Source organism: Salvia splendens, chromosome 20 (assembly GCF_004379255.2).
Source record: "Salvia splendens isolate huo1 chromosome 20, SspV2, whole genome shotgun sequence".
Classification (NCBI taxonomy): Eukaryota; Viridiplantae; Streptophyta; class Magnoliopsida; order Lamiales; family Lamiaceae; genus Salvia; species Salvia splendens.
In genome coordinates, this window is record NC_056051.1 from 16,005,180 (window position 1) to 16,023,922 (window position 18,743).

Consider the following 18,743-nt stretch of genomic DNA (forward strand, 5'->3'; position numbering starts at 1 on the left):
AAAATTTCATGACTAATTTATACTAGTATAATTTTGGTAATTTTATAACACTAGCATTTTAGGAAAAAGAATCGTTGATTTAAATTAGTTGAGTATGAATTAATTATGGTATTATTAATTACACATTATACCATTAAATTATTATTTTTAGTAGTAAAATAATTTTATACTTTGATATGGTACTATATATTTTTAAATAAATTTTTTTCATCATTATATAGTTTAATGTCTACTAGTTCTTTCTTTATCTTTTTATTATCACCCATCACTTGTTAATTTTTTCGTTAAGACTAAATCTTCATAAGGCATCATTTGTACTCCCTCCGTCCCGGACTACTTGCACTTATTTCCTTTCTGGGCGTCCCAAGTTATTTGCACTCTTTCCACTTTTAGTAAAAATTATCACCTACAGCCGAAATTGTTGACTTTGCTATACACTCATTCCTTAATCTCCACTGCCGAAAAGGAAATGTGCGAGTAGTCCGGGATGAAGGGAGTATTAATATGTGAAAAAATAATAAAAATAATCTTTTTATCAAAAAATAAATGAAGTAGCACAATTTGATTTAGGCGAAGGACACGTCGTCCATGAAATAAATACATAGTCATGTTTCTACAATTGGAACACCTTCCTTTTATCCATTCCACACCATTTTTTATCATTCAATCTTTCTTCAAATTCTTTCTGTATCCCAATTCCTTCAAACCCTCTCCCCCAATTTCCCCTCTTTTCGAACTGTACCTTTTCACACTCAACCTTCGATACTGCAAGATTCGCATCTCCCCACCCGCCGCTTGCTGTGGTTTCACTTCCTAATTTCATCCCCCCAATTTTTTCAAAACCCTTCTATTAATTTCTCACCATATCGTTTAAAAAAGCAATCTTGCAGCGGGCCCTCTGTATTTGTGAAAGGTAACTCTCTTACCGTTTTCGGATTCTAGGGTTTGCCGTTTTTAATTTTTTTGTTGACTGTTTTTTTTTTCTTCTGGGTAATGCTTTTGGAATTGCTTTGGACTATTAAGAGGATTGGCATTGTAGATGTTAACTTTTTTTGCTATGTTGTAAAGGGATGTTAACAACAAATAGGATATTCATATTATTTCGGTTTTGTGCTTTTTAATTTTTTGCATGTACTTAATTGGTCTATGGCTTTGTATTGTAGTTCATTTTGTAAACTATGGATGGTTGATGGTAAGTTTTGTATTAATGATTTTAGTCACCAAGTAAAAAAAGTTGATAAAAGATTGAAGAATTTATCATTTATGGCTTGTGGAATGCTTCTGAATCTTAGTTGTACTAAACATTATCCCCTATTGTGTTGATATTGAGAAGGTTAGGGAGTATATGCACTGCACAATTTATTAGGTGACTGTTTGGTTACGGATTAGAATTTGTTGCTTTCCGCTTTCTGTCTTCTGAAATTTATTGTTTTTTTACCCTAACATTGTAGTTATTTGCTTACGAGGTTTGTGTCATATCTTATATTTCTGCAATTAAATCTTGGCGTAACCAATTTATCCATCTGTTAGTCAGGTGGTAAAATTTGGTCCTCACTAGATGAATTGGTCCGTTGATTGAAATTGTAAAGTTTCCCCTTGTATTCATAAATGACATGAGATTACCATATGAAGGATTGCTTTTGTGTTTCTATCATTTGAAATTTGTTTACATGTATTGATCAATGTCTATGAGGTTTCTACTGATATCTAATATGTGTTCCATAAATAACCAGTCACGTAGCCATGGTTGGGAAGAGAATTATAGCCATCTGTCAGTCAGGTGGTGAATTTGAGTCGAACGCAGAAGGCTTATTGTCTTATAGAGGTGGTGATGCTCATGCTATGGAGATTGATGATAAAATGAAGTTTAAAGATTTCAAGTTAGAGGTAGCAGAGATGTTTAGCTGCAATCTTGGTACCCTGGCCATCAAATACTTCCTTCCTGGGAATAAGAAGACCCTTATCAGCATTTCAAATGACAAAGACCTCAAGTCCATGCTCAAGTTTCATAACGACTCTGACACTGCCGAGATATATGTTATGACAGAAGAAATTGCTGCCCCTGATGTATCCCAGATGCTGGGCAGTAGGTAGATATTTTATTGAATAATTATTAGAATCACTGTGAGGTAAGAATAAAATCATGTATAAAAATTGTATCTGCAGGTCTAGTAGGACAACTTTGTCGGAAGCTGATGTTCCCGTTGATGCTTCCCCAAGTTTGGTGGAAAATATTGTGGGTGACGTAAACAAGCCTGATATCCTGCTTGGTGCTGATTTTGATGTGGTTGGTGATACTAACCATGATGAGGCCCAAACCGTGGTACCAAGTGAAATGCCAATATCCAGTGAGATGCCTATATCCGGTGATTTGCCTTTGCCAGTATCTTTCACTGCTTCGTTTGATGAAAAGCATACTAAAGCTGCACAACAGTGGCAGAACAATATCACCGGTGTTGGCCAAAGGTTCAATAGTGTTCATGAGTTTCGTGAGGCCTTGCGAAAATATGCCATCGCACATCAATTTTCTTTTAAGTACAAGAAGAATGATAGCCATCGTGTGACTGTAAAGTGCAAGGCTGAGGGCTGTCAGTGGAGGATACATGCATCCAGATTGTCAACCACCCTGCTTATTTGTATTAAAAAAATGAATCCAACTCATACATGTGAAGGTTCGGTGCTAGCTACTGGCTATCAAGCGACAAGAAGTTGGGTGGCTAGTATCATTAAGGAGAAGCTGAAGGTTTTCCCAAACTACAAACCAAAGGACATTGTTAATGACATCAAACAGGAATATGGAGTCCAGCTAAATTACTTTCAGGCGTGGAGAGGCAAGGAGATTGCTAAGGAACAGCTTCAGGGTTCTTATAAAGAGGCATATAGTCAGTTACCACTTTTCTGTGAGAAGATAATGGAAACAAATCCAGGAAGTCTAGCCACTTTCACAACTAAAGAAGATTCAAGTTTTCATCGCCTGTTTGTTTCTTTCCATTCTTGTTTATATGGCTTTGAACAAGGTTGTCGTCCTTTGCTTTTTCTGGACAGTATATTTCTGAAGTCAAAATATCAAGGTTCTTTGTTGGCTGCTACTGCTGCTGATGGGGATGGGGGATTTTTTCCGGTTGCTTTTGCTATTGTAGACATGGAATCGGATGATAACTGGCACTGGTTCTTACAACAACTAAAGACTGCACTGCCGATGTGTCGTGGGTTAACTATTGTAGCAGATAGGGAGAAAGGATTGAGGGAGTCAATTGCTGAAATCTTTCAGAATGAGGATGTTTATCATGCATATTGTCTTCGTTATTTATCAGAACAACTTCTTAGAGATTTGAATGGGCAATACTCTCATGAAGTAAAGAAGCTTATGGTTGAAGATCTTCGCAGTGCAGCTCATGCCTCTATGCCTGAAGGCTTCCAGAGGCATGTGGAAAGCATAAAGAGTATATCAGTCGAAGCATATAACTGGGTGATGCAAAGTGAGCCCGTTCACTGGGCGAATGCATTTTTCCAGGGTGCCAGATACAACCATATGACATCAGACTTCGGGGAGCAGTTTTACAGTTGGGTGTCAGATGCGCATGAATTGCCTATAACCCGGATGGTTGATGCGATACGTAATAGGATTATGGAATTGATATATTCCCGGCATACGCAATCTCTGGAATGGCTAACACCAACATTGACTCCATCAATGGATGAAAGGATAAGGTTGACTCCATCAATGGAGGAAAGGCTAGAGCAGGAAAGCCTCAAGATCAGGACGCCTCCTCAAGTATTAATATTAGCCAGTAACAGATTTGAGTTTCGTGGAGATACCGTTGAAACTGTTGATGTCGAGAACTGTGACTGTAGTTGCAGGGGTTGGCGGCTAACAGGGCTCCCTTGTTTCCATGCAATCGCTGTAATTGGTTGTCTTAACCGGGAGTTGAGGGATTATTGCTCTAGATACTTCACAATTGACAGCTATAGAATAACATACTCACAGTCGGTGAATCCTATTACTAGCATAGATGATACATGGCAGAAGGATACCTCTGAATTGGCAGTGACAGTAACTCCTCCTCCAACTCGTCGTCCACCTGGCCGGCCTACTACTAAGCAAGTTAGCGCCCAAGATGTCGGTAGGCGCCAACTCCAGTGCAGTAGGTGCAAAGGTACTGGGCACAACAAGTCGACTTGTAAAGAGTTTCTGTTGGAGTGTTAGGTATATTTTCTTGCTTTCAGCAGCACACTTTAGATTTTCTTTTTTATTGTTCATGATCATACTATGACTATTGTTTCCTGCTAAATCTCAATAAGAGGAAAAGAATTGATTTTGATGCATCCCAAGAGTTAGTTCATAAGCATGATACATGTGGTTTTGTATTCATTTGGCATAATTAACATCACCTGTTTTTGAAGAAACTGACTCATTTCATCTTCTTGATTTACCGTTTTAATGTTAAAGTGCTGGGACGTCGAAAATAATGGATAGAATGAGCTCTTTTTCGTACTATTATTTCGCACTCCCTCTGTCGTAAGATGATCGAGTCGGTATCATAAGTGGATCCTCAACTGTCTAAATCTTTTCAACAAACATGTTTTATTCTTCTATCTTGCCACACCTTTGCTTTTGATGGAAAGTAATTCACTGCGTCTATCGTAGTCACATGTACATATAGAAGTAAACATACCTTGTTTTACCACATAAGCATGTTTTAACAACTTTTGGCAAACAGATATGGTTGTGAAATTGCTTTAGTCACACAATTGACATCATTATTAGAATTTTTGTTGTGCTAATTTTAGCATCTTTTTAGAGAGGAGTGATGTGTTGTTACATGTGATCAATAGTTAGTACTCCTCCCGCCCCACAAGAGTATGTATTCTTTCCGTTTTAGTCCGTCTCACAAGAGTATGCATTCTTACCTTTTTAGTCCATCTCACAAGAGTATGCATTTTCTAATTTTGGAAACTTTTTTTCTCTATGATGAGGTGTGACCCATTCTTCACTAATATTACTTTAATTACATTTTCTTTCTATCTCTCTTTTACTTATCAATTGTTCATTAAAACTCGTATCCAACTAAAAGTGCTTACTTTCGTGGGACGGAAGAAGTATTGTTTACATGTAATCAATTGTGTAGTATTCCCTTTCATTCTTTAAAACAGGATAACAATGGTTCATATCTACCTCATGATGACTCGAACTTCCGACCTATTAGTTGGAGGTGAAGTGTCTTATCAACAGAGTTGCGCATTGATATGATTATAAAGTTAACCTCTTATGCGTTCTTCTGCAATTAAATAGTGTATTTTGAAAAATAGTTTGATGGATTTTAGATCCGTCACTAATATTCCTCCGTGCATTTTTGATATATTGAGATTCCAACTAAACTTAAATTATGAACAATATGTATGGATTAGACATTAATAAATCATACTTCAAGGTTAATAAATTATAATTCTCTAATTAGATTTTTGATATATTGAGATTCCAACTAAACGTAAATTATGAATAATATGTATGGATTAGACATTAATAAATCATACTTCAAGGTTAATAAATTATAATTCACTTATTAGATGTATCGTGCATTTTGTATTTACTCTCTCTATCCACTAAATGTTGTTTACATTTGACTCGGTATCAGTTTTAAGAAATGCGAGAGAGTTAAAAAAGTTAATGAAATGTGGGTTCACTTTTATACTCTCCGTCCCACAAAAGATGTCACAATTGTGAGATGGAACAAGATTTAGGAGGCTTTGTTTTGTGTTAGAGCATCTCCAACCATTTACACTAAATTCAAACTCATTTAATATAAATGTCACACCAAGTATGATTTACTCTAACCATTTACATTAAACTCAAACTTAAAAAAATATTCTCTATATTATGCTTTTTTTACTCACAAATTTAATTTTTTTTTATTATTTTGGTTTAGTGTAAATCTATAGATAGGAATTTTTTACTCAAAACTAAAAATGAGATTAGTTTTTGAGTACCATTGGATCTAATTAACTATCTCAGTTTAGTTTTTACTGAACTATTGGAGATGGTCTTAGAAGTATAGTTTCTATATTAACGTCAAAAAGATCTTTTTCTAGAAATGAAAATATGACATTTTTAATAAGACAAACTAAAAATGAAAGTATAACATATTTTGTGGGATGGAGAGAGTATTAATTTTATAATAAAATGTGATTGTAATGAGTTAGTGGAAAATGTGTCTACTAAAAAAAGCAAAGTGAATGATATTTTGTGGATGGACTAAAAGATAAAAGTGGATAAAATTTTGTAGATAGAGTATTGTACTCCCTCTGTTCCAGCCTAAGTGAGATGTTTTCTTTTTTGGTACGTCTCAACCTAAGTGAGACATTTCTTTTTTTGGCAACAATCAACTCACTCCTCTCTCCTACTTTATCCCCACTCTTACTTTATTCTCTATTTCTTTTTCTTATTTTATCCTCTCTCTTACTTTTTTCATCCTTTCTCTTTCTTACTTTACTATTATTAATTTAATTCACTAAACACAACCACCTAAATTCTTGTGTCAAAATAGAAATGTCTCGATTAGACCGGGACGGAGGGAGTATTAGAGTTTTAATTTTATTTTTATTGCACTCACATATTTGAATTAGTTAGTGGCAATTGAGTTACGCAATTTTGACTAGTACTAATTGGAACATTTAATTGTTACGTTTATGATGCAGTAGAAGAGGAGACGTACAAGCTATACTATAATGAAGTACAATCACACGTGAAGATGAGGGTAGTTGTACTATGCTGCTTTGCCAGTTGTACTATTAGAGAAGAAGTACTTATTGTATTTCATCAAAAAATTCGTTAAGTACATTCACCAGAAAATCCTCATTCCTCTCACCAAATTAAATTAAGAAGCATCGTTGTATAAATAGGTAAGCTAAGTGAATCATTGTTCTTACTCGACTACGACATTTTTGTCATCTCCAAAAACAGTGCATACATAATTTGAATGGAGAAGGAGAGCAAAAGGTATGCAATAGTATATGTATATTAGTATTATGAAAAAGAAAAATATAGAGATGTTTGATTGAGGAAATGAAGGGAGGAGACGGGGACGAGACAGAGCATGAGATGGACCTTTCAATACCGTTCTCGGTTTTGTTGCCCTTTCCATGCACTGCCTCTTCCCTGGCTCCTCTCCCTCTCTCTTTCTCTCTCCATATAATACACATGCCTATTTTTGTGTTTGATTTATATTGGTTTAATATGTATTTTAACTAATTTCATTTTTGATTGGTTGTATCAATGTGATGATTGGATAATACTTATCCCAATAAATGAAAGTTTTGTCATATTTTTACCTATTAAATAATATCTGCATCTACTATCCATGAAAAATAAAGAATTTATGTTTAATATTCCCTTCGTCCCGCACATTTCTTAATATGCATGTGATTTTAAGAGTTGTTAGTTAATGTGTTTAATTAAATAGAGAAAATGTGGTTTAAATATTAAATGGAGAATAGAGTTAGAATATTTTTATTAGAGAAAAAAAAATTGATTTGACGTATTAATTACAGAAATAAAGTTTACAAAATTTTAAAATATGTCTTTTTATTTGGGTCAAGCTAAAGATGTTATCGTCCTAGTTATGACTAAGGGGGCAGTACTTTGGAACCGCTGATGTTTGATCATTAAATTGCAAAGAATTGTGTCTTAGTGATTAGAGGCGATATTCTCAAAATTGGATATTTCAATTTATGTCTTCGAGGAATAGATTAATATTGGAGGTGAAACAATTGGTCCTTCTTATCACCTTTGACCAAAATCTCAAATGGTAACTATAAAAACTACCTTTCCTAACTGAGAGTTATTTTTATTAAATTCCGACTTTGTGATAGATGCATAAGGAAAATGTGTGTTTTCCTTATGTGTCACACCTATAATAAACAGGGGTAGCTCTTCCGGGCCCTGCGGGACACTTTGCATCAGCGACGGTCATATTTGTGCTCCTTGTAAATTTTGTCAAATTCAATTCCAGATTCATCGGATTCGTTAGAGATGAAGCCCTAGTTTATGTATCGGCAAACCACCCCAAATTAGAGATGATGTTCGGATTTGGATGTTCGATATGGATTTGATTGGAATGGGTTGGGGATGCTGGAGATAGGTTGAGTTCAAGTAGGGTTACGTGTGACACATAAGGAATCGACGTCTCTCACAAAGTTAGAAATTTTAAAAGTTCACAACTCAGAAAGTTAAGTTAATTTGTATGCCTAGCACATTTGAGAATTTTGTCATCATGTTGCCAAACAAATCTGTATCTTATGGGGTAATCCTTTATTCTGAATGTTGGAGCACCGTGAATTGTCATCATTAGCAAAAAAAATATACTCCCTCCATTTTTTACTAATATAAACTTTTGATATGACATATTTAATTGTTAAAATAAGAAAGATATAGAAAGAAAAAGTGGTTGAAGTATTTTTAGTGAAGAATGGGTGCCGCATAGAGAGAAAATTGTAGATACTCCATCCGTGTCATAGCAGTGGAGGCATTTCTTTCGGCACGCGATTTAAGAAAAAAATATTAAGTGAGTTAAGTAAAATATGAATAAAGTAGTAAATGAAAAACGTAGATAGATAAAGAGAGAATAAAATAAGAGAGAGTAAAGTAAGTGAGAAGAAATGTGTTTGACTTTTACTAAAAGGGGAACGACTCTACTACTATGGAACGTTCCAAATTGACAAGATGACTCTACTACTATGGAACGGAGGGAGTAGTATTTTCTATTTTTAATGCAAACCGAAATGGAAATAGTTTATATTTTTAAATGATAGATGGAGTACTTAGTAAGGGGACGTAGACATAACCATCACATACATGTATGTTCCAATTTATGTATACTTCAGTCGTCCACTAAAAATACTCTCATGGTTGGATGGCATGGGTTTTAAAGAGAAATTGATAAAGAAATCGAGAGAAAGATAAAACTATAGCTTAGGAGATGGAAAGAGAAAAAGCAGGTAAAGTAGGAGAAAGAAAAAAGAGAAAGTGGATAAATGGTAAAGAAATGGATAAATGGTAAGCATAAGTTGTAAATACATAAAGAAATAAGGGTAATAATTAATTTTTCTCCTACTTTTTTGATAGCATATAAAAATTTAGAAAATTTTAAAATAATATAAATAGGTAAGACATGTATAGAGTGTATAGGTATACGAATATGTTACTCCCATGAGATTGGGAGTATTTATATGATGTAAGTTCAAAATAATTTGGAAAATTTTCCATAATTTAAAGTAATAATTGAATTTAGATTTACATCCATGAATTTCCATTTCCATGTATAGTTATATATAATTTGAATATAACTTTTTTAGAGTTCCACTTATTAAATAATTATTTGTTGGACATACCAACTCAATATGTCAACCGGTATGTCTAGACTAGGGAATTTGTTCTTATACATCGATATGGTTGTTCATAGATATTACGTAATTAATTATCTGGACCTTTTAATTTCATAATATAGTTTATGTATTCTCATTCTCAGAAATATTTAGTATTCCTTCTTTAGCATAAAATTATTTGCATTTGAAATGACACAAGAATTGATGTACAATCGGTAAAGTTAGAGAGAAGAGAAAATTGATGGTTAAAATAGTACTCAAGATGACCACATTTTTTAGTGGCACTTAGTTTTATGTGGAATAGTTGTTTGTGATAAAGTAGAGTGACAAAAGTAATTGAATATTTTAATGAGGAGAGAGAAGATAAATAGATTTAATTTCAAATATAGAAAGTGAACATGTTAAATGAGGCAAATTAAAAAAGAAAGGTGGACATCTTAAATGAGACGGAGGGAGTATTTATTAGTGGATAGTGGGACCCATATTATTATTACTCTCTCCATCCCAAAGAATATGCACTTTGGGATCGACACGAGTTTTAATATAAAATTGGTGAAGTAAGAGAGAGGTAGAGAGAAAAAGTAAATAAAATATTGTTAGTGGAAAATGAGTCTTACCTCATTAGAGAGAAAAAACTTTCCAAAATTAGAAAGTGCATATTCTTGAGGCACGAATGGAGTAATATTTAATGAGTTGTAATGGTGGGTCATAGTAGTATAAGCTGTAAATAAATTGATGTATATGAGTAATGAGTTGAGGACAACTTTCTATAGAAATACTCGTATTTTTATTGAACGGACGGAAATGAAAAGTGCACATATTTTTTTAGGACGGATGTAGTATATTTACATTGAATCATAGTTTTCAAAATCACACAAAAATAAGACATAAGGCCATCCACAACGCTGTTCCTATACCGTTCCTTAAACCACTATTTGAGGGCCCCACTGTACTTTTTTACTCCATTCCTTAACTAAGGAACGGAACCTGCAACCCTCCGTTCCTTAACCGTTCCTTAAATTACTATTCATTCAATTTCATTTTTTTTAATTTCCAACTAAATTCAATTAAAAACACACTTTATTAAAAAATAAACACACTTTATTAAAAAACACACACACTTTATTAAAAAACACACAACATTAAAAAAAATTACAACTTAAACTTAAAAAAATAAAAAGCACACAATTAAAATCCAAATTTTTTTTTTATTAAATTTGAATTTTTTTAAAAAAATTGAATTATTGCGTTACCGGGACGAAGCCCACTCGCGGGGCAGCGAGTGGGCTTCACGCGTCGAATGGGAGGCCGCCACGTCGCCTCGCGCGTGGCGGAACGTTTCGTTCCGCGTTCCTCCGGAACGGAACGCGACACGGCATAGGAACGGCATGGGCACGGAATGGCGACGGAACGGAGCCTGCAACGCGTGCCGCCGCGGAACCGTTCCGCCGGAACGGCATAGGAACCGCAATGGCACAGCGTTGCGAGTGCCCTAAGTTACACAACCAACGACATAAAACTATTGTTTTATAAACTTGATTGGACCGGTCGATTCAATCGGTTAGATTATGAACTGATGTGTTGTCCAGTCTAATCGATCTTACAAACAGCCATTCATTTGAACTGGTTCGGTAGTGAAACGACTCCTAGTTGAACTGATTTGCTAATTTTTTAAAAATATATCAAGGGTTCCAATTTCCATACAAATGAATACTTTCGGTACTACCAATTGTATGGAATTTGCTTTTGTTCATTCCTCCTATTTTTTGTGCATTAACTCTACAACGAAGACTTTCCTCTGGTTTTAATCTTCTTAGAGGTGTGCGACCCGCGGCACCCCCGTGTTGCAGGGGTTAGGTGGGGGTTCGAGAGAGCAGTGGGAGATTCGACTCAAATAAGGCTCTTGTAGATCGTTGTTGTCTTACAGGGCTTCGGGCCGGACCGCAATACATTTTAAAATTATACTCCCTCCGTCCCGGGCTACTCGCTCATTTCCTTTTCGGCTCAGAGATTAAGGAATGAGTGTATAGGAAAGTCAAAAATGACGGCTGTAGGTGAAATTTTTTACTAAAAATGGAAAGAGTGCAAGTAACTTGGGACGCCCAAAAAGGAAATAAGTGCGAGTAGTGCGGGACGGAGGGAGTAGTATTCATGTATACCTGACCCGGAAAAACCTAAAACCCGAACTCGAACTCAAAAATCATCTAAAGTGCACACCCAATACCCGATCCGATATATTTTTTAGGTTCTCGAATGCCGGCCACGGGTATCCAAACCCGACGAATTGTGTACCAAAGTATCTGAATATTTGTGTATTTTAATACTCCCTCCGTACCCAAAGAATATGCACTTTGGGTTCAACACGAGTTTTATACAAAATTGGTAAAATAAGAAAGAGGAATGAGTCCCCACCTCATTAGAAAGAAAAGAATTTTCAAAATTGAAAAATGCATATTCTTGTGGGACGGAGGGAGTAACTAATAAAAAATTATAAAATATAGTACTCCCTCCGTCCTATTACATGTGACACATTTCTTTTGGACACAGGTTTTTAGATAGTGGTGTTTAGTAGTTAAATGAAGAGAGAATAAAGTAGAAGTGGAAAAAAATAAGAGAGCTGGAGTGTTGCTTTTTTGCCATAAAATTAAATGTGTCACTTATAGTGGGATGGAGGAAGTATTATATTTTCCAAAGCTAAAATACTCTTTATCCATTGAAATATATAAAATTCATTTTGTTTGGATGCTAATTAATCTTTTTATGAACTTTAAAATGTCAACTGTATTGTGAAGGGAAGATAGTGACTAACGAGAGACGACGAGAGAGCGTATGTGTAGGGGCCAAAATATTAATAGGTGGGAGATCACACGAAACAGAAGCATAAAGCATATTGCATAATCCAACAAAAAGCCACCAACCTCAACGCAACAAAAAACTGACAGCATCCGAAATGAAGAATTAGAGTATAATCGTATATCGTATCAAAAATATCGATATGAAAGAATTTCATATCGTTACTGTATCGAAAGTTTCGGTATACCGGATTTCGTTATACTGAAATTTCGGTATGGATAATATCTATACCGTTATCGTATCGAAATTTTAGGGTTTCCAATATCTATACCGTTATCGTACCGAACTTCGGTATACCGTTCTGAACGGCATATCGAAATTAAATGGATATCCATTTATGATTTTAGGGTTTCCAATAAATATTTTTTGAATATATAAATAAAATAAATGGATATCTATTTATGATTTAAACTTTTAATCTTTAAAAATTTAATTATATTATTATTATAATCCGTATAAATGGTATGTATCGATAATTCAATACGTATTGATTTTTGATATATTTTGGTATACCGATAATATCGATATATATCAAATATTCGATATAATATGGTATATCGCGGTATAAGAAAATTGATATCGTTATCGTATTGAAAATTTAGGATACAGTATTGAAACGTATCGAAAATTTCGGTATACCAAAAATTCGAGATTTTTTGGTATGATACGATCGATATATCGTTCTTTCGGTATATTTACCCAGCTCTATATCGTACCATACGTCGATAAATCGTAAAAGTGCGATACACCGCAATAACGATAAGGTAATGAGATCAAAAATTAACCATACCGAATCCAGTATAAGGAAAATTCGGTATGGTAATGGTATGATATTTGTCATACCACAATTTTTAGTACGATATGCAGTATGCAGTTCTCGGTACGATATATCATACCGACCCACCCCTATTTAAAACATTGAAAAAACAGGAGCTATAAAGAGCCCATATCCCCTCATCCTCTGTGTTATCTCTCAAGATTATTTGATTCACACTTAGGTAAAGGTCCTGGAGTAAACCCTCTTGCCAAGCAAAGAGACCCCTCGTCCAAGACAATCTCCAACTACGTTCGTTGTTGATCCAAAATCCCATTTCTTGAATGTAATACTCCCTCCGTCCCATAAAAATATGTGCACTTTTCATTTCCGCCCGTCCACAAAATATGTGCATTCAATTTTTGGAAAGTTATCTCAATCTATTACCCTTATACATCAACTTATTTACAATTTATACCACCATTAAACACTACTAATAATATTGGTCTCACTATTCACTAACACTACCTTAACTAGCATTATCTTTGATAGAAATCTATGAGTTCCATCTTAAAATCAATTGGTGATAGGAGGAGAGGCACATAAGACTTATATAGTGGATTAAGCTCTTTGTGTACACCGATGTGAGATATTTTTATATTCATTTTATGTAGCAATTGCCAACACCCTCCCTCAAACCCTTCAAGGTGAATCTTGGAGGGGTTGGACTTTTTATGATCGATTGGACAATCAGCCCAATTTTTTTTCGATCGGTTGGACCACTGGCCCAAAATTTCAGCCCAGTTATACTGCTGGGTCAGTCATTTTTTTTCGGTTTCAGCCCAGATATACTGCTGGGTCAGTTAAATATGACCCACAGTCGGCGACCCGCTCTGATACTACTCTGATACCATGATAGAAACCCATGGATTTCTATCAATCTTCATCTCTCTTATTTTACCAAATTTGTCTTAATTTTCATCTCAGGTCAATTGTCCATATTTTTATGCGTGGACACGCTGTAGAGCCTAGCGAAGACGTCATTGAGGCACTCATCCCCCGGACAAATATGAACCCAGAATTTCATTTTGGTCCCATTACCCACTTTCATACAGAGTGCTTCAAGAATTGTTCACATTAATTGTATGGAAATCACCTGTGTTTAATCTTAATTGATCCTTGCCCAAGTAAACTTCCGCCCTTTTAGGGATGTACTCAACACTTGTATCCAAAAACTCTTTATACAACTGGAACTCTGCTCCTCTCCTCACACTTCTTACTTCATTGAAGTCTCCCATCATCAGAAAGTAATAGGACAAGTTAGTTCTGATACCAAATACTTCCTTATGCTTCCATTCAACCAGAACCAGGAAACAACACTTTTGATCAATACGTACGCTAAATATACACTTTTTACAACACTCGACATATACACTCTTTTTATTTATACCCAATATCCACTCCATACCATAAATTTAACAAAAAAAACACTTTATCAAGCAAAACAAAAAGACTAAAACCAGGAAAATAACTCTTTATAAAGTAAAATATCACGAAGAGTATTAATACATCTCATCATAAAAGCGTTGCAACACTTAATTTACATAATTTAAACAGTGGAAGCAGAGAGCTTCACAACCAAGAGCAGAGTCGGAGTAATATAGTTTCAGGTTCAGCTATAAGACATACTGGATCGCATATACATGCTTGGAATTGAGATATCATCATTCCTCAATTTTGTTTCATATTTTCCCAAGTCTACCGTCTGAAATCCTGCTGATGAACGCAATTAATTCCGCTCAATCAAAGGTTTGACAAATTACCATAATCACCAAGAAATTGCTTTGGCAGACCATCTTTAAGCTTAGGAATCTGCTTCACAAATTTTCAGTGGCTTTGACAGAATATCACCAAGCTAAGCTCTCCAATTAAGGATGATTTTCCAGTGATTCATTTCCCTGTTTTCATAATCTTCATCTCAGAGCTCGGGCCTTAAACCATACATCTACATCCACTGGAAATCCCAACAGACTAACAAGATCATATGTACCCTCTGATGCTTTGCAATACTTTAAACATTGCGTTTTGTTCAATATTAGCAATTAGCAATCAACAACCACATGCAAGTAATGTGAGACCCCAGCATACCTCGACAAGAATTTGGTCACCAACAGCCTTGTTAGAAATTCAGATGTCGATTTGCGAAAAATGAATAGGCTCCTAACATGTTCTCCAAGTAGTTGAATCTCAAAACCATCCACAGACCCAAATTTCCATTATCCAATGCATACGAGTACCTGATAATCATAGAAGTGTCTCTCCATATATGTCATGTTAACCCCAAGTTAAATGATCATATAAAGAGCAACTACAGCTCTCTGAAGTCTCAACCGTTATTTAACCACAGCTTTAAAGCGACCTTCAAAGTCTTCTTAAAAGGAAAACTACAACAAGAATCTAAATACTGCTATTGTATCACTCAAGGCTATATATTTAGCAGCCATACCAAGGGGAGAAGGCTAAATATAATTACTTCTCAATCAAATCATTCGACATCACGATGAAGTCATGAATGAAATACAAATATCCACACCTCCTCCCCATCCAACCGCAATTACTTTGAGCTTATGTAGCAGCTGCCAACCCTGAATCAGGGCTGAACTCAGCAACTGCAACCTTAATTGGTTTCCATCCTGACTGATAATTATATATAATCCACTTTTTCATGTTAATTACCATTTGCAGGATCTGGAGAATCTCACCCAATGGAAGCTCTTTTAAGCACATCTTTTTCATAATAGTTGCTGCCTCATACCTAGACATTGCATCACAAAGATTTAGGAACAAGATAAATATTGAGTAAGAAAACTAAGCAAAACACTTCAGAAGCTGTTAGAAATCATGCAAGCAGAAATCAAACGTAATGCACTGAAGATAGTAAATATACCTGCAGTTAGTTCCAAGTATAGCAGATCTTCCAGAAGAGGAAGAAAGAAAGTTTTGGATTTCATCCCATGTCGATTTTGAATACTTGTTTGCATCACCACCCATAGGGTTCACACATTGCCATAGTCTCTCATTTTTCCCAATATACAACTGCAGGGAACCTATTTGTTGTAGTACAACCAATTGCTGGTCAAGTGCACAGGCCAAAGCATTCTTAACATCAGTATTGCGATGTCGGATGTCTCCATATCTGATGCAATCTGAAATATTTTCCTCTGTTGGCATAATCTTCTCATTTCTAAGGGTGTTTAAAGCCAATAGGACAATCCCAATAAGACCTTGTAAATATTCAGGAGGTTTAGGGTATCCTGATGTTACCCTCAAACCATTTACAGAGATGGCAGCAGTTCCTGATCCAGATGATAATGGTACTAATGTCTCTTGATTACCATGTGAATACCTGTTGTTTTGACCTTCTTGATAAAAAGATCTCTTCTGTGCATTAAATCCTTTTTGCTGGCTGTTTGAGTTTACTCTGTTTAGTTGTTGCAAAGCAGGTGCACTTTGATCATTTCTTGTTTGCTCAGAAATGTTTAAATTGTAAATATCAGGTACGCAAGTCGGAGGAGCTGTGGTCAAGTTAGGTGAATCAGGTCTGCGATTTAATGCATTATAAGGATGCCAATGCTGATTAGTTAGTGACGAGCTAACAGGCAGAGTTGCAGTTTCAGTTGGTAGGCTGTTTGTTCTTAATGGCTGAGGGTTGTGATTTTGATTGGAGACATGAGGGTGGGAACTGTTGCCCCACGACGAATCAGGATTACTAGGAAAAGTAGAGTTCCCTATTCCACCACTAGCAGCTTTTGGATTATAAGCAGTAGGTAAGTCCTGGTGTTCGCTGAACTGCTTAGGGTGTACATATCCTGGATGGAAGTTGCCACTTTTATAATCTTCTTCGGACCCAATCATGTTACTTGAGGTTCTTGGCATAACAGGTTGAGTGAAGTTTCTGCGAGGTTGTTTCCCTTTAAATTTTACATCCGTTCCTCTTCCCATATTCGAATATTTTTGGTTTCCCAACTGAGAACTTTCATAAACCGATTCCCCAGGTTTGTTACCCATAATAGTATCTGCACGTAATGAGTCAGTGGCTGGTATATGCCCATAGCTGTTACTAACAAATTGAGCAGATTCAGCTGTGGTAAGTGGCGGCCCTCCAGCTACGAGACTAGTCCAGAGCCATACACTCTTTGCAGCAGCGAGAAGTGGCGCAGAAGCTTTTTGTGGTTGAGCTAGAAGAATATTATACCGACGCATCCGGAGTTGATGCAAAGCATTTGAGAAATCTCGGTCTCCCGAAATCAATAAGTAATTGGCAGGTGCTGGATTGTCAACAGCCCAGAATAACATATCCACCAGAATCTTCTTGTCACTAGCATCTTTAGCACCTGATCACATTTCAAGGAAAGATTGAATTGGCATCTTCAGAGAGAAAATTAATGGCGAAAGTTCTAGAAGTTTCATGACCTCAAAGCATATAGAAATAAACACACGCAGCCCTGGCATCTTCAATTTCTTTGTTAATCTCAATCAGTTTAATTGCAGATTCACAAACAGATCTTAAAATATTGCCACCATAAGCCCTTAAAATTCAGTCTCAATTTTCCGATCTACTCATTAACAACCAATATCCAAATGAATTTAGAGCTCATTATATTCCGCAAATCCCGATCTACTCATCAACGAAATCAATTTAACAAATCCAATAAACAACAGAATAAAGAGGAGTGGATCGAAAAGGAAATTGCAGATTTACCGGCGGGGACGTGATTGAGCGCGACACCGGTGCTGTTGAGCGCCTGCTGGACGGCGGGGGAGATCCTGGTGGTATCTCCGTAAGCGGAGACGGAGACGGGCCCACAGTAGTTCATTTTGACGAGCGCGGAGCTTATATTCTGGGCGATGGCGTGGGGATCGCACACCTTCGGCACGTGACAGTTCTCTATGTCCCACCACACCGACGTCTTCGCCTTGATGTACTGCTCCTCCGCCGTAGCGGGCGTGTGCTGCGGCTGCGCTCCGTCTCCGCCCATCGCAGCCGCCAGATTCAATCCGATATGACAGTGGATTCGGAGAGGGGATCTAGGAGGGCGGAGGCTCAGGGATTGGGAGGGGAGGCGCACGATAGCATGATTGGGGGTGGAGAAATGGGTGGCTTCGCTTCGCTTCGCTTCGCTTCAACTGATTCGATTGTCTTATTCCTACTCCGCTTCACAACCACTCCCTTTAACTTATACTACTATTGGAGTAGAGTAATTTCCACGAAATTCACTAATTCTTGTTTATAATTAAAATCTTAATTTACGCTTGGATTTATTTCATGTTTTGTTGTGGAAAACTTTATCGATGAGTAATTGAAAACAGTGGGGCAGGGCAGGGCAGGGCAATTCACTCGTTTGAAATTAGTGATTTACGTCTGTGGGGTATGTATGCTCAATGTTTAAAATCGGGTAGGTAAGGGCTTTCATAACAAGCCGGCTGCGTGCAGTGATTCGGGGCATTATTGCGTCCTAAAAAGGAAAGAACACATACTCATATCACATAGAGTATAAAAGAGATTAAATTCCAACTTTTTCTTAAATTTTATTCTTTTTAAAATTAGAATACAAGAAAAAATAAAATGAATTATGATAAAAATTTATCATCAAACTTATTGTGTAATATGGTGGCATGCCTTGTATATGAATATTAAGATTCCAACTTCGGAGGAATGATATGCTACATACCTTGTGTGAGCTTTTATATGAGC

General features: G+C 36.1%; 2 protein-coding genes across 3 annotated transcripts; one reads left to right on the forward strand and one right to left on the reverse strand.

Annotated features, from left to right (window-relative positions):
- The first annotated feature begins 645 nt into the window (after positions 1-645).
- On the forward strand, positions 646-4,407 carry LOC121780548. The gene is made up of 3 exons (XM_042178136.1): positions 646-913; positions 1,734-2,090; positions 2,167-4,407. Exons 2-3 carry the CDS (start codon positions 1,744-1,746, stop codon positions 4,205-4,207), a joined length of 2,388 nt encoding a protein of 795 aa, XP_042034070.1. The 5' UTR covers positions 646-913; positions 1,734-1,743; the 3' UTR covers positions 4,208-4,407.
- Positions 4,408-14,502: 10,095 nt separating this feature from the next.
- Positions 14,503-18,206, reverse strand: LOC121782374. Of its 2 annotated transcripts, XR_006046402.1 has the most exons (4): positions 17,751-18,206; positions 15,936-17,382; positions 15,137-15,803; positions 14,503-14,946 (listed from the first exon to the last, which is right to left on the reverse strand). XR_006046402.1 is itself a non-coding variant. In XM_042180177.1 (3 exons), the coding sequence occupies exons 1-3, from the start codon at positions 18,025-18,027 to the stop codon at positions 15,614-15,616; spliced, it is 1,914 nt and encodes a 637-aa protein (XP_042036111.1). In that variant the 5' UTR covers positions 18,028-18,206; the 3' UTR covers positions 14,503-15,613. The 2 variants fall into 2 exon arrangements, 1 of the variants encoding a protein (XP_042036111.1); XM_042180177.1 differs by having other exon boundaries at positions 14,503-15,803.
- Between the last annotated feature and the right edge of the window lie 537 nt (positions 18,207-18,743).

Bases quoted from the DNA above. Each gene is read 5' to 3' on its own strand.
- LOC121780548 (XM_042178136.1), top strand. From the start codon at position 1,744: ATGGTTGGGAAGAGAATTATAGCCATCTGTCAGTCAGGTGGTGAATTT. The intron at 2,091-2,166 runs GTAGATATTTTA...TTGTATCTGCAG, and splicing joins TCCCAGATGCTGGGCAGTAG to GTCTAGTAGGACAACTTTGT.
- LOC121782374 (XM_042180177.1), bottom strand. From the start codon at position 18,027: ATGGGCGGAGACGGAGCGCAGCCGCAGCACACGCCCGCTACGGCGGAG. The intron at 17,383-17,750 runs GTAAATCTGCAA...AAATGTGATCAG, and splicing joins GCTCAATCACGTCCCCGCCG to GTGCTAAAGATGCTAGTGAC. The intron at 15,804-15,935 runs GTATATTTACTA...TGCAATGTCTAG, and splicing joins ATACTTGGAACTAACTGCAG to GTATGAGGCAGCAACTATTA.